This window comes from Nestor notabilis, unplaced genomic scaffold (genome assembly GCF_000696875.1).
Source record: "Nestor notabilis isolate BGI_N333 unplaced genomic scaffold, ASM69687v1 scaffold18728, whole genome shotgun sequence".
NCBI lineage: Eukaryota > Metazoa > Chordata > Aves > Psittaciformes > Psittacidae > Nestor > Nestor notabilis.
The window spans coordinates 28859-45445 of NW_009939967.1; the positions used below are offsets into that span (position 1 = coordinate 28859).

At 37.4% G+C, this 16587-nt stretch overlaps 1 protein-coding gene across 1 annotated transcript in view; it reads right to left on the minus strand.

Annotated features, from left to right (window-relative positions):
- Nucleotides 1-16190, minus strand: part of ZCCHC11 (zinc finger, CCHC domain containing 11) — a 39819-nt gene extending 23629 nt beyond the window's left edge. Inside the window, exons 1-10 of the mRNA XM_010020126.1 lie at nucleotides 15523-16190; nucleotides 13488-13651; nucleotides 9950-10066; nucleotides 7661-7838; nucleotides 4395-4483; nucleotides 3481-3532; nucleotides 2611-2680; nucleotides 1489-1615; nucleotides 726-845; nucleotides 139-360 (exon numbers count right to left, since the gene is read on the minus strand). Coding sequence (XP_010018428.1) covers nucleotides 139-360; nucleotides 726-845; nucleotides 1489-1615; nucleotides 2611-2680; nucleotides 3481-3532; nucleotides 4395-4483; nucleotides 7661-7838; nucleotides 9950-10066; nucleotides 13488-13651; nucleotides 15523-16084 — 1701 coding nt within the window. The 5' untranslated portion in view covers nucleotides 16085-16190. The remainder of the gene's footprint in view (nucleotides 1-138; nucleotides 361-725; nucleotides 846-1488; nucleotides 1616-2610; nucleotides 2681-3480; nucleotides 3533-4394; nucleotides 4484-7660; nucleotides 7839-9949; nucleotides 10067-13487; nucleotides 13652-15522) is intronic.
- Between the last annotated feature and the right edge of the window lie 397 nt (nucleotides 16191-16587).

A 16587-nucleotide genomic window follows, 5' to 3' on the forward strand; every position in this document is an offset into this window, starting at 1 on the left:
ACAAGAATGCTCAACTACTACAAGAAAATAAAATTCCCGGTTTTCTTTCCCTGTTTCCACCCAATATTAATGTTTAAAGATATAACATAGGGATGTAAGATAGAATATGGTTCTCAGTGAAACAAAGCCACGTCTTACATTGCCATGTTTCTCCTTTGCATTACTTTGGTTGTCCACTTCTGAGCTTGTTGTCTTCTTGCCACCACCTTTTTGTTGGTCAACTTTAGTTTTACTTTCTGCTCCAACTGAGTTTTTAGCTGCACCATTTGTTGGTGGTTTGTACTCCCACCGTACAAACTCCTCTTCTTCTACACCTTTCAGCTGGTGGTCATCTGGCCTCTTGGAGTCAAAGCCTTCGATCTACCAACAACAACATGGCTCTGAAACAAGACTGTTTCTAATACATACAGCCAAAAGTTTTCACCAAAGGTTACACTGACAATTGTGACATTTATCCCCCCTAAAAAGTAACTGATGTCAGATAAATAAATTCAGAGAACTGAACAAGAAAATATTTGCTTTTTCTCCAGAATACAGCATGACACAATTGCACAGGCAGCTGCCTTTTCAGAATCATCAGGCATCAACTGAGTTGTGTAAGTACCAATGGGGTTTATTTACTAATTTCTTAGGCAATCAAATTATGCACATTTAATGACCTTGCAGAACACAGAAACAATGTCAACAATTTAACAATAAGGTTACTGTATTACCAAATCACTTACCCAGTTGCCCAAATAGGATGGTAAAATACGTGGTTTTCTTTGTTGAAGAAAAAATATTACCATTAGGGCAAAGGAGTACGAGGGAATCCCACCTTCAGCCTGACAGTCAATGTGACAGAGCTGTAAGAGAGTATATCATTATTTTCCTGATGCAGTATCAGCACTTTAATGCAAAATCTATTATAAAAGGACAAATATTAAAGAAATGAGATACATACTACAGCGAAACGGAAAATCCTTTATCTCAGAAATTGCAGGTGTCATGTCAGGCCATGTACAGACAAAATGCATATTATAGTAATTTTACAGCAATTCATACAGTGCCATAAGTTATACTATATATGTTATCCTCTTCAGTTTCATCCCATTTTGTGATTTATCTTCCTACCAAGAAATTCATTCAACTATCACATTTTTGTTACTGTGTGTTATCTCATGTATGGAGATGGGAATTCTATACATCTGGCTGTAACCTATGCTATGGAAACTCAAGAGAGGTGTACTAAATATGTTAGACATTGCATAGTTCTTTGCAATTGCTACTGCTTCTACTTTCATGTTGTATAATAGGCATTTTTGTGAAAACACCTTGCTAAATCAAGCAAATTCAGTGTCATTCTGGCCTGTTAAGGTAAGAGGTGAACTAATGACATGAAGTTCTCTTCTACAAATATATTCATGGTGTATTATACATTACATTGTATGCAGTAGTTAAAAACAGGCAATAAACACATGTAATTATCCTCAACATTTATAAACTTACTCTAGCCCAGTAGCGGAAAGCCAAAACCAAGGGAATAAGGACAGGCTCCAGTTTTCCAAGTGCAGCCAGCAGGTCAGTCGTAAGGCAAGCCACATCATTTCTAGCACTCACTTTACATGTCAAACCACTGTAATTACAAATGTAAAACACATAAAAAGAGTTATTGCCTTGTCTATACAGATAATGCTTGGGGCAGGAGGGAGATGGGGCATCGCATTCACCGTAATAAAAACAAGCATCAGTGTCTCCCTTGAGACACTCAAGAACCTGAACTTTATAAACAAAAGCTACAAAATATAATCACATTTTCTTTACTATTAACTCATCAGTTGGATCTAGAACTTTCAGAAGTTCATTACAGCTAAAAGGATAATAACAGCATTAAGAATTTACTCTAAGTTCTGCCATTACTTAATTGTGCAATCTTACACAACTCAAACTCCCATGTATATCTTCCACATACCAAATAAATAAGTAAACAAACAAATACTCCCGGCCTGCTGCATATTAAAAGTTGGTAAGTCCACAAAACAGTGTCTCTAAAGCTTTTGGTTTACTTCTCAGATGAATTATTTCTATTCTCTTAGTACTTACAAAGCATTTGCATGATCTACAAGCACAGGAAAAGGTATGCCCATGCTTGTTGCATTTACTTCCTCTGAGTTTCAGTCTCATACATCCAGCCAGTCAAAGCAATGTGGACACCACAGAGCAATCATGTGTCATTTTGGAGGTTGCTACCACTAACGAATTTACAGAGACTGTCAGATGATGTGTCCTTTCTGGCAATGTGTATCTTATAAAATGTTTTTAAAGCCTTGGATTAAGCTGCTGGCAGAAATGTTAAGTATTAATTGAAAACCATCGACTTTTCCCCTGTTTAACTAAAAGTAGAACTGGTATTTTCAGACTCCTACAACTAATGAGCTCTATGAAGCACAAAAACAAAGCTAAGCTTTCTTCCTAGACTGTATTTTCATGTATGAGCAATTCCCCTTTAACAGGAACGTTAGCTAAATGTGACAGTAATACTTCTTGTCAGGAGTGCAGGGAAGCAGCTGCTGTGAACAAACATAGTAGAAACTGGCATCTCATTAAAAATCCTTTTCAATGACACGTTACCTTTTAACATCTTTGCAAAAGACAACAGGAACTTTGGCATGGAAATCCGACTCCACGTCTGAGTAGACAGCTAAGCAAGGAGAAAAAACCCCATTCTGTATTAAAGTCTTTCACAGTTTTCCCAATTGGGTTTTTAAAACTATTACATTTATACCAGGCTTTTACAGAACAACTCAAATTAAGTGCTGTGTAGCTAACCAGAAAGCAATATTCTCTGGATACTTTTGATTCACACCACCAGTATCACACAGCCAGCAGGGAAAGAAAAAAAGGCAAATCCCTGTCAGGAAATTGGGCTGGCGTCTCTTCTACAACCTTTTTGTCTTTACAACATTTCAAAGCCACAAGGTTGAATGTCTGACCATACCATTAGAATAGTTTGAGAACCTCTTACAGATCTGATCCAGCAAAATTTCCTGAAGGATCAAAAATGCAATGCTACTTGTGACACCTGGTTCAAGATATGCAGATTACAGGGTTAGATGACTTCCTGAGACAACAAGGAGGCTACAAGTTTCAGGAGTTTTGTAGAAGTTCTCAATGATGTTCGTATGCAAGTGGAAAGTGGCTTTAGGGTTTATTGCTTAGAATTCCTCCTACAAAACTAAATACGTTTGACTTGGCATCTAACACTATTACCATAAATGCTGGCAGTCTGAACTGGACTACCTGGGCTGCCATTCTCCTGCTGCAGGTTCTTATCTCTCACAGAAGCACTGGTATTCATGAAAATCACATTCAAAACAACAGCTCAGACACAAAAACGGGTTAGTTTTCAACCAAAGTAAGCTTACAGAAAAATTAAGCATGAACCACTGAACAGCAGTTGGATTGTTAATTAAATAGAAATGAGATGTAACTAAATCTCACCACTGTTCTTCAAGATTTCAAGCACCTGTATCAGAACATCTGGTTGACTCATCTAAAACAAGAAAATTAGAGCAGGTTACATTATTCAGACTAACCCATTTGATTTTACACTGTCTTTAACACTACCTAGGTTGCACAACTAGTAACACTATGTTTATTCTCCGTATTAATGAAAAAGTAACTGTATCTGTCTGCACCATGAAAACAGGTACTAGTGAACCTATGAGCCAGCTTTCTTTTAGCCTACAGGTTTTTTACTTAATACTACTGTTCTAGTTCTGTATTAACAGACACCATAAAGTTAAAACAAAGTATGTGCCATATATGTCGACATTGAAATTGCTGAATTTGCCACCAGAAACACACAACAGTAAAGAATTTAACGTCAGTGCTTTCCCAGGGGTTTTTAAAGGTTATAGTTTTCAAATGTGTTTTCTTTTCTCCCCAGAAATCAATTGGTGTTTCAAAGATAACTTGTAAACAGTTCAAAGAAAGGCTAAAAATTAGGACCACCTTTGAGCCTTTGTGAAAGAAAACGTGCTATGGTACACTCCTCAGTAATTGTTTGAAAAAGGGCTCAGTTCTGCTTCCTAACTGCAGTACCATTTCAAAAAGCTATGTGTAAGTATGTACCCAAAACAGGCATCTTGAATTCCACTGTAAAATAAAACATCTTACGCTTTTGGATAAGCATAAGATTGTCCAAAAAAGCAGAATTAAAGTTATCTAATAAGCAAAGAAAACTTTATCCACTTGATTCACAGCACACCTGACACCAACTCAAAGATTAGCTGCTTTGTGCTAATCTACCACCATATGCCCCAAGAGGAGATGAAGGCAATGGAGCAGAAATAAATGTTGATGGCCTTAATTCAAAAACCAGTCTTAGTTAATAGAAGATAATATCTACACACCTTAGGGGGGAATTTGATATCAATGTTAACATCGCTGGTCTTAAAAGCAAATCTGGTTAAACAGGAGCCATACATCCTCAGTGAACAGTCTGGAAGAGAGAAATGTAATCATTTAGCAGCTAGTAAATAAATTATTCTTTAATGGGTGACATATACCTTGCTTTAGATACTGTCCCTCCAAAGCAATACTCTCAGATTAATGAATATTGAAGCACTTTCTCACTCCTGTGAGGACTAGTCACTTCCATAAAACAGCATCACAAGAAAACGGGTAATTTCAATAGTGCAATTTATTATGTAAAACATTTCAAGCTGTTTTAAAGTGGTTTTGCAATGCAGCTTTAGTTTTGTTTGTTCTTAATAAAAATTTATTTTTTTATTAATAAAAACTAGTAATCACTGTTGCCATCTCAGTGCAGGATTTTATTTGACAACTTCTGTTGCTAACTACAGCTTGATCTCACTGCAGCAGTAGCCAGTTATCAAATTCTTTGCTGCCTCGTACACTTGTCAAGATTTTTGCTGTATGTTCTACAATCTGTTAATTTCATTAGCAAGTTCCTATAATTCATTACCAAACATGCATATAAAATGTAACTTAGATATAATCCAAGTCAAAAAGAATAGTATCCATTTAGTGGTTTTGTAGTTAATACAGTTCCTTACCTGTAAAGATGTACAACAGATCTAAACTAACTAGAAAATAACTATTTAATAATAGCATGATAAGAAATATCATTCCACTCTGTAAACAATAATCTAACTCACTTAATGATTTTTGCAGATGAAAACTTCCCTGTAACATGTATTAGGGCTCAGACATACTTTATGTCAGCTGAAAACTGACAGTATTCTCAATCCCTTCCAAATCCAACACCCTGCTCCAGCAGGGTCACCTATAGCTGGTTGCTCAGAACTGTGTCTAGCTGGGTTTTGAAGCTCTCCAAGGATGAAGAGTCCACAACCCTTCTATGCAACTTGAGCCAGTGTTCAACCAGCTGCACGGTGAAAAGGGTTTTTCTTGTGTTTTTTCTTAGTACCTTTGTATTCTGACCAAAGTCTCTCAAACAGATCCACAACAAAATAATTCTTAAAAGAGCAAATAACTCTTAACACGTACAGAGCTTCAAACAAACCTGTCTCCATTTTTCACTACTTAGAAATTAGTCCTCTCAAAATTAGTTTCTGTATTGTAATTAATAGTAAGACATTGCAATTATTTCCAATGGCTTTTTGTAGTAGTAAAACTTTTTCCATAGCTCTAATGTGAGCTCAAGAGAAAAACATGCCAAAACATCCCATGGTTTCTACACTGTGCATGAATTAATTTTTTCCTATTAGGAAAACACATTCATTAAAACATGCTGGGCTTTGAAAAGGGGAATAACAAATTGCCATTTACTACTCCAGACTCCCCCTCCACTACTCCTCCTCCTCCACATCAACTCATCAATCCAAACAAATCAGCTAGCTGAGTAACAGCAACATAGTAACTTTCATGAGTATCTATGTAAAAGTCTATCAGTGAAGCCTCAGTAGTGTGTCAGAACAGAAATTAGCACTAGAGGCCACATATGGCAATATTATAGAGCAAACAGATTAGCAAACCTTCACCCTACTTGTCCTTGTTGCACCTTATGTTTAAGCATATATATAGTATAGCTCCTAAAACTAAAGATCATCCTGCAGCAAACAAAAATGTTTTACTACTGTATTTTTACAGAACAAAGGAAAAAAAGAAGATATTTCTAAAATAAAAAGAAAGTACATCAACCCAGTTTCAATACAGATGAAATAAAAAGATTGAAAACTTATTGTCAATGAGATTAATACTTTCTTCTGTTCAGATTCACTGCCAAAACAAACCATTGTTAACATAATGTCAACATTACCATAGCTCCAAAACCCAGCTCTCAAACTCCCAGTGTATTAACTACAGGAGATGATGGGAAATCAATGCAAAGCAGCAAATGTCAAAGATTATCTTATTGTTACATTATTTATCTTGTTTTCCAACAGCAGTATAAATTGGATTTGAATGTTCAACATGCCCTGTTGAAGTAACAAACTGTACTTCTGGATAGGTAGGAGGGGGAAGGAAGACTATCATTTAACTTACCAAGACAACTCAGACAATTTTTACAAAGTAAGCATTTAACCTACTCAAGACCTTTCTTTTTTAATTATACTTATTTTTAATCAACATAAAGCACTCAAGGAAAAGGCAGGTGAAGTACGATATTGATATGTGATTGTGGAAATGTAATAATTTAACCTATTTAAGGTAATTCAAGAGACTCTGGGAAGCTATAGTTTATCTCAGAGTACATCTCATTTTAGGAACTATTAATCATAAATATGCATGAGAAGAATTACCTGTTAAACAACAGCTCTTGTGGACTTTAACAACTTGTTCTAATGAACAGTTACCGATGAGTACCTGCAGCTATTTCACACCACAGTTAACTACTGAAAATATGCTTACCAAAATCACTCATAGGGAAGGCCTGATTTGTCTTCACAAAACACTGCTTTAAAAAACACATATAATTGCCTTAGGCAACTTTCATCTGCCCTGAGAGATGCTATAAACAACTGAAGAACGGGTAGGAAAAAAATACATTTCCAACTCCTTCTCATTTTCCTCTCCTGATTATACTGGCTTAATTAAATGCATTTGTGGGGGGGAAATCTCTACTGTAACAGCCACAGGTATTAAGTAATGCTAATTAAGGTACAGGTGGAGAGGTTTGTTGGACTAGAGCCTGAGGGATCCTCAGTGGCTGAGGCTTTAAACACAAGGAAGAAGGAAATATTTCACGTCCTGGAAATCTCCAGACTTCATCAGAAATCATCACTTTAACGAGGACCAGTAGCTTCAATAGATTCACAGAATAGTCAGGGTTGGAAAGGACCTAAAGGTCTAGTTCCAACCTTCCTGCCGTGGGCAGGGACGTCTCAACACTAAACCATGTTGCCCAAGGCTCTGTCCAACCTGGCCTTGAACACTGCCAGGGATGGACTAAACACATACTAGGAAGAAGCAAAACCAACCACAATCATATTTCCCTCTTTTTTGTAGGTTTGTTAGCTCCTTTTAAGTCAACTGCCAGTCTGTTTAAAAATGCCTGTATATATTAATATTGTATCATATAAAGATAGCCCAAAATGCATTAATTCACCACTGATGAAGGTATCAAAAACTGTGTGTAACTAAAGAAAAATTAAAATTTTCACCTAAAGAGAATGGGGAATACTGTGAATACCTGGTAAGGGCTGTTGAATAATTTTCTCCATCTCCTTTACAATGTCTTGACGAATTCGGAAGTCATCATCTGATATGCCTTGTTCATTTGCTGCTTCAATGAGAGTGAAGCTCAGAGCAGCCAACTGTGCAGAAGAGGGAGGTGGGAGGGCACGCAGCTCATTTTCTTCTTGTTTTTCCTGAAGAAATGGATGAGAAAAGTAAAAAACTGTTATTTTAAGAGAAAAAGGTTATCTCATACTATTGTATGATACTAGAACGTATTGTTTGGTGTCTGTGCTCTTCTATCTACATGGTGCCCTGACCAAACACTTTCAAAGGTAGGAACTCTGCCCGGCCTCACTGGCAAATGTACTAGTGTGGCTCACAGAAAAGACAGTAGATGCTCAGTGTTTAAAAGAGAGCATGTTGTTTCACAGCTGGCAACTGGGGAGGAAATCTGCTATGTTACATTCCTGAACCACATTTTCTGACAGATCTGAAACAGAATTCATCCAAGGAAATGAAAAGCTGTAATTGTTCCTCCACAGTGAAAGTAACAGAGCTAAGAAAGTTTTCTAGAATCACACAGATTATTTTCAGAGTGGACTGTACACGAAGGAAAGATGAGAGGCAGAAAAAGTCTTCCTAGCTGATCTCACTGCTGCCTAAACAGCTGGTGCCAGAATGTGCTATTCTTAGTGCATCAAATTGATATCAGTCTAATCCAACAGCAAGAAATATGTAAGATGCATCAAGTCATCTGGAAGTAAATACAACAATCACTTGTTTCACAAATTCATCAACTAAATTAAACAGGTGACTGTTAACAGAAATAAATAATAACCAGAAAATAATTATGCACTAAGAAAACATAGTGTAGCATGAAAATGTTTAGTTCATTCTAGGCTGTGTCTCTTAACTCTTCTGTTCTGATTTGAACAAATTTACTGTAAGAAAGAATATGTGCATTTTTGATGGGCTATGGGTTTTTTTCATGTCACTGCTTTATGTTTCTTCTTGAGTGGGGAAGCCACAGCTGCTGCTAGACTTCTCCGATCGTATGTATCTCACAGTTAGAGCTGTAAATAGGTATATTTTATGAAATAACATTTAGACAGTTACATACCTCTTATCACTGTAATGTAGCACATGACACAAAGCTATTTGAAGACAAGTGTTAAGAACTGAAACCGCTCCCTGCCCTCTAGCATTTCCATTTGGTGGTAAACCTCATTCCTCAGTCCTTATCTCTATGCCCAGATGAAAAAGTACGATACCAAAGTGTTTCTTTACCAAAGATGAGGCTGGTTTGTTGTCACTTTATTAATATTTTTCCATTATGGAACTTAGCAGCAAGAGAACCAGAATCCTCTACAAATAATAACTGAACATAATACAGAAATGCTACTGTCTGAGATGTAATGGATTTATGATACTCAGAGTTTTCCAAGTGATGGCTTATATATATGATAGAGCATTAACTACAAACAGAAGTATGGTGAATACATGGAAACAGGAGTAATTGACAGAATTCTGGGGAATGTTGTAGGAAAAGTAACTGTAACCATCTGAATCACAAACCTCTAAATACTGGGGAATTTGTGGCTCTTCATCAGCACTTACAAAAATGGGTTGGCAAGAAAAGCTGTGCACCTTTTACTGGATTTCATGCATGTAACAGTTCTTTAAAGCAAAGCAAACAGTAACACCACAGTATCTGATAAGGAAACTGTTCCTCTCCTTGAAATCAAACTCACACATAAACCCAGGGAGATGATGAGTGACTCAGGAACTGAATCCCTCTCTGCTTTAAGTGTCTTTTTTTAGTCTAGACATACTAATCATTCCACTCACCCATCACAGAGAAGATGTAGATAAAAACATCACAAGTCAGACAAAGAGGAAAAAAAACCCAGAAAATACACCACCCCCAGCCCACCTCCAGTCTCTGGAGGTCTTGCTACCAATGATACTACTTTTGGAAGAAACAGAAATACTATGTTTCTCACCTAAGTTAAGTTGCATTCTGTTACTAAAAGTATGATGAACTGCCCACTATTCAGACACGTGAATACAGAAGCAATGACCAAAGATGTTCTTTCCTACATGCCTGGACAAAGAGAGAATCAAACCCTTCCTCTCAAACAGAAAACGAGCAACAGTAATGTGCGGATCTCTGCTCAGCACACAAACTTCCACCTAAACGAAGATGACCAAAGAAAACATACCACATAACAGAAGAAAAACCCAACCCTTTTTCTTAAAGAAAAAAACCCAAAACCAGTGAAACTTTTATTTGTTAACTTACCATTATGTTTTTCTTATGACGTTTTTCTTTAATATGCTTGTGAGCTCCCTGGATGTTCTCAATGTGAACTAAGCAGAGCTTGCATAGATACTGACAGTTGGTGTATTCTGGGGAGCGCTGAGGAAAAAGGGCCATAGATTAAGATAAAATGTTTCTGCCAACAGTGTCTGAAAAGCTCAATTCTTTAAACAGTAAATTGTATTTCACAATTATGTAACACTGGTAATGTCAAGGTGGCTTTGCAAACATTAAGTGAGCTCCAAAATACACAGCAGAAATGGATTTTTACCTGTATGACAAGTGGGGAAAGCGAGGAAAGGAAGTGAGGTGGCTTGAACATTACACTTCTCAGCACATTTTAGAGAGACAAGATTAAGGCTGAAGAATTTACGCCACATAAGGCTGACCTAAAGGCCAGTAAGCCATTCCCTTGCCAGCTCAAGCTTTTAATAACTATGGATTTATTAAATCTCTGCAGCTATCCTCTCCCCTCTGGAGAGAAAATGTGAAGAATTCATTGTATTATCTAGTACACACTTTAGGACAGATGGTGGTGGTGTTTGGCTGGCATATTTACAGCAGACTCTGCAAGTACTGCATTTTTTGTTCTATTAGAAAGGGTGCGGCTGGCCAACTCGGAGGAAGAGAGCCAGTTTCTGACTTACTAACAGCTGTGCTCTGGATAAAGTGGGATCCTCTGACAAGGGGTAAGGTTATTCCATGTTGATTAATAATTTGGGATACTCGGAATTCGAGAAACATGCAGAACAAGCATCTTTGTGTACAGAAAGGCTGAGAGAAACGAAGTACACGAATGGAGAGCTGCCACCCGGAAGACCCCTGTGACAGTCTGCAAGAAGCAGCCAAGCCTCAGATGACGGGGGGCAGGGGATCACTATTTTCCTAGGGTCCAAGAGGGGATAATGTGGAGCTTATCCTACCAGAAAACCACTGAGAACTACTAGACTAAACGACAGAAAGGACCACCTCTGCAAAGGTGTGAGGTTATTGGCAAATACTCCACTTTAATCTGTCTTTTCCTGCAGTTGTATTTTCTTGCTCTAATAAAACACGGCTATAGAGATCAGAAACCTTTTGATACGCTCACTGCAAAGGCAAAAGGGCCTCAACAAAAAGCCTTGGTTTTTCTGCATACTTGTTAGCATCTTCCCAATAACTGCTATCAGTTATAACTGGGAGAGAAAAAACCCTGCTTAACATTTTCATCCTAATTCTAATATATCTATAGTTCTACTGAAACCGAAAAGTATTCTGCAAACACCAGATGTTTAAACAGTGACATAACAATGAATGGAAAACACAATTTTAAGACACTAAGGTGGACTATAGATCAGTTAAACAAATTTGACTTACTGAACCACTACTAAATTTGGGCAAGTTTTTCCACTAACTGAGTTTGGTCATTTGCTTCTGGGTGGAAGGAGGTGGGGGAAAGTCTGATGTTTTCCAACTGCAGAGTAAATATCAATTTAAAGTAACATGGTCATTATCCTTTATAACTAATTCTCTTCATCCTTATTTTTTTTATGAGACAGATACCTAGTAAGAAGAAATTAAACATCAATTCAGAAAACAACTTAACTCGAAGAGCCAAGTGTTCGATACCAGATGACTGAAGTAGATGAAAAATATTTTACCACTCCTCTAAACTGGAATGACTATTAGCAATAATGGTATTTTAAAAAATTGGGTATTTCTTTACAATACTGATCTGCAGTATTATAGCAGATGTTACCACAATGGTTGAGTCATGCAATGCCTTTCATTTTGCCTTTATTGCCTTTTTAAAATCATCTAGTTAAGCTTAACACCAATGAAAAGGGCAAGAACACAGCAAGACAACAAAAAAAGCTACAGACTACTACTTGAGTAAGATACATGCATCTAAACGAGCCAGGCCTCAGAAATGTGTAGTCCTGACTTAAGATAGTCAGGGAGCTAATCCAGCTGTATTTTAAAGAACTCAGAGAATGGGAAGGTTCCAGACGACTAGGAAAGAGAAACTCAAGAATATCTTTAAGAGGATGAGCCAAGGAATTAGAGACTAGTCAGAATGAGTATCCAGAAAAAATGCTGTCATAAATTAAGTTATTAATAAGCACAGAGGAAAGAAACAGAACACAGGTTTCTATCAAACTGATCTGCTACAAACAAATTGCACTAAAACAATTTTAGGGTTGCTTTTTTAAAGATAAAATCACAAAGGCTTGAAGAAGCAGATGTTGTATCTTGAACTGTACAAAGTTTTTGTCACTTGTCATTAGTATTGGTCTCAAAAGGAGACCAGAAGTACTAGCTGAATAAAGAACAGTAAAGTGGGAGCAAAACTGCTCAGAGAACTGTCCTCAGAGCACACACACTTAAGACTGGTGCACCACCAGTCTAAAAGCATGAGCCAGGTATTTTTCAGCAGGGATCCTCCTGGGGTCAGAAACATTCATGTTTTTGTTGAAGACTTAGGACATGCAATAAAGGGTGTGCTGACTACAGATGTGAAACATACGAAGTTGGGAGACATCACAGAAAATGTAAAATGACAAAATATCAGTGATGGTAAGAAATTATAGAAATGGAATAAACAAGCTACAATTATAATATCAAAATATCATTCCTGACAAAGAATACAAGGCTGGGAAGACGTGATTAGGCATTTCTTAAGAGAAGGATATGGGGATCATTGCTGGTCAAACTACAAGCCAACCTCCTATCGCTGCTAAAAAAGCAGAGATCTTGCATGTCAGATAGATGAAGTCAGCTTTCCTCTATATATAAGACCTAAGCTGAAATTGCATGTCCAATTTTGGGTAGCAGCTACATGGTGGATGCCTACAGAAAAGCAACAAGAATGAACGAGCAACTAAAACCCCCCCAAGACCAAAGATCAAAGAGTGAGTCTGAAGAAAGCAAGCCTGCAGAAATGGAAATGATCTTCAAATATGTAGGAAGTAGCAGAAAAAAGTAATAAACTTTACTTTCCTAAGAAAAGACGTGATGGATTAAAACACTACAAGAGATGCTTACACTGGACATTAAGAAAAACTTCTGGGTTACCTATACTTACTTTGCTTCCCTGGAGATAATATCAAGAAGAGCTTTGGTGAACATTTTTAAGGAGTCATCTTCAACACAGGTGATTGGGACTGGTGGAAGGCTAATATACTGAAGATACCACAAGGTTCCTTTCAATCCTGTACTCTGTGTTTCTAAGTAATCAGACATTCTAGAACATCTTAGGTAAATAGTGGAACTGTAAACCTTTGGGTCTGCAGAGTTATAAAATACTGTTCTACAAAAGCTACATGTGCCACAAAAGGAAAACTAGGTTTCCAATCCTTAACATCTGCCACCATGAGTGACTAGTCAACTACTAGGAATAGTAGATCAATAAAGTGATTCATTATAAAGAAGAAAGAAACAGAGGCAACATGTTCTAGTGGAAAAAGCACCCATGCAGAAATATGGTAATGATAATGACAGAAAACACCCATTTTCTTATCTAATAAATAACTCAACCTACTTTTTCAAGTCGGGAGATATAATCTCTTTCCAGAAGCTCTTCAGCTTGTTTCAATCCTAGCTGCTGTTCAGCTGTCAGATTAGATTCATCAATAACAGCAGTGTTTTCTAAATAATCAGCTTCCAAAGTATGTTCTTTAGTTGATTCAGAATTCTTTATTTTACCTAGAGAAAGAAATAGTTATTTGCTCCAGAGTAACTCAAGGAGAGGAAAAATGAAAGCTACAGAGCAGTTAAGAGCATCTCACTAAGGAGTTGGACACAAATCAGAGCTGCATTCCAATTTTTTGTTCAAAGGCTGGCCAAAATCACCTTTGATGTTAGAATCTTCCCAGTATGTTCACTGGTATTTTGTAGAGACTTCACTTACTAAAAGTGCTATCAAAAAGAGGAGAAAACATACGGCAGACTGATTTTGTGTTTCAGTCACAACTCCAGCGCCTCTATTAAATTCTTCAAGGCAAGAAAGGGTTGGGGGGTTTTGTTATGCAGAACAGAGTACATGAGATTGTTACGCTCTACTGTAACACAAGTAAGAAATACTAGGCTTAAAATTCTTTTACACAGCATGTTTTGTTAAGGAAGCAGTCCCAGAACCACCTTAGACAATTCACTCAAATGACCTTGCAGAGCCAGTCATCAGGCCTGTCAAGCCCTGCATTCAGAAGGCTGCTGGAGTTACATCTGAACACCTTCTGCCACCTTGCTGCCCACGGCTACCAACCACAGAGTTCAGGAACGCTGCTGCTCACAAACACACAGGTCAGTTCTGACAGGCCAGTTCCTCCAGATGCCTATGAATTGTTCATAGGCCACTCATCTGTACAAACATCCACAGCTGAAATTATTCCAGTAGTTTTTACATCAGCAAAAACTTGTGTTTGGGTTTTTTTCTTCTTTCTTTCCTTTTTTTCTTTCCTTCAAGTGAGATCTGTGCTACCAAACTAGATAGGAATCAAAACTGAGCAAGTTTTCAAGCCTTGTTTTCTAAGTGACAGAGGGTCCCTACAGTACATGATGGTGGTTTTCAAAGAGCTGACTGATCATGAAATCATAGAATCATAGAACAATCTGGGTTAGAAAGGACCTTAAGATCATCTAGTTCCAACCCCCCTGCCATGGGCAGGGATGCCTCACCCTAGACCATGTCACCCAAGGCTCTGTCCCACCTGGCCTTGAACACAGCCAGGGATGGAGCATTTACCACTTCTTTAAGCAACCTGCTGCCATTTCAATTTGGTTTTGCTGTTAAATTTTATTAAGGTAGCTAAAAAAAATAATATGCATTTTAATACTTTCCTAGTATTTCCATATAAGCAACTGCTGTAGCTGTTGAAATAATGGGAAATACTGAAGGTCTGAGCTTGCAGGTCGTCTTAAAACAGCAGTTTTATTTAAAAAAAGCTGTATTCTGAAAAAGTGTGACAAATTCTGAACTAAGGAGTTAACCTGAAGTGAGAAAAGCCCGATCCATCTATTTAATCATGAAATTGAAAAGCATATATAAGAATTGAACACTCATAAGTGTAACCACTGGTGGATGGTATGCAATCCAGAGCTCTCGGTATCAAAAGGCTACCTACCAAAACATATTTTAAACATAAAAGAGCACAACAATCACAGAAAAAAAAAAAAAAAAAGGAAATATTTCCCCTCACCTATAAAACCCCACAACTTTTCTTGCAGATTTCCCCTCTGATCTTTCTGAACAGCACTAATAGCTGACATTTCCACAAGTGGCAATGATACTATGAAGGGTTCCCCCTCCCAAGACACAGTATTCACAAAATTGCCTGAAAATCTCCCAGAGTAACTTGCAAAGAAGTTTAGGTCTTAGGCATGAGAAGAAAGGACAGCTATTATCATAATCTCTTATTTTCTAAGTAATACGTTCGTATTAATAGCAGTTTCTCTCTAAAATCCATCAACAACTTGCTATATGTGAAAAAAATATTCAAAGAGAAACATTTCAAAGCCCATTTCAGACTAACAATTTTACTACAAGAAAATTGAATAAAGCAGTGTTGAATACTCACTGAAGTCATCAGGTTTATGCTCCATTTTCCTTTGATCTGAAGAAGTCTTACCAGGATCACCAGTCTGATCAACATTAGTCTTCAAAGTATGAACTCCCAGTGGATTTTCCAACAGCAGTTTCCCTTTCTGTGTAGCTGTTAAGCTTTCCATACTGATCCCATTCCCCGAAACATGGGAGCCTGGAAAGTTTTCTCCCACTGGTTGAGCTTTTGCCTGTTTCAGGTTTTCCATTGCTGATGATAAATTAGAAAATTTTTTTGCTTTTCCATGACTTCGATCCTGAAGATTTGATCCCGTCTCTTTAGTTCCGGGAATACAACTGTTCACTTTGCATGATTTATTGTCTCCTTGTTTTTCAGAACAAGCATCATTTTGTTTGCTTTTTTTGCTGTTATTCCCACTTGGAGAACTTCTCCCAACATCCTTCACAGATTTGTCATTTCTGTTATGTTTGTAATTTTGATTATTTGTAACTTTGACTGCTTTGCCTTCCTCACACACAAGACGGACAGACTTCCTTGGGTCATGATTTCCATTCTTTGAGCTCTGGGCCTCTTCCATTATAGTGAAGACCTGCTTCTCCTGTCTCTTGAGACCACTTGAAGTGCAATTCGTCAGCAATATGCAGTTGATTTTAAATCCACCGTGCAGGCAAGGATCGTAGCTGATTGTCTACTGCAGAAACAATGATAGACATTTTTAAACTGAAGGAAAAATAGCAAAGCTCCACGCAGACAAGGAAGGCATTAAAATAAACCTCTCCAAAGCGAAGCAAAACTACAAATGATAGGAAGCATGTTCCCCCCAAAGGAATAAGTGAATTCTCATAATACAATCTGTATTAAAGCAAAACTCATGAAAATGTTGGTCACCTTGACTTCCATTGAAAAGAGGAGGGGATAGGAAGAGATGAAAAATTGCAGAACATGGTAAAAACACTCAGTGATAAACCTGCCAACAGCTTGCTTTTTTTTTTTCCTTCCTATTTTTGGCTTCCTGAAAAAAACAAGAACCAAAATATCTGCAACTACACTGGAGGAAAAAAATAAGGAAAAAATTTAACA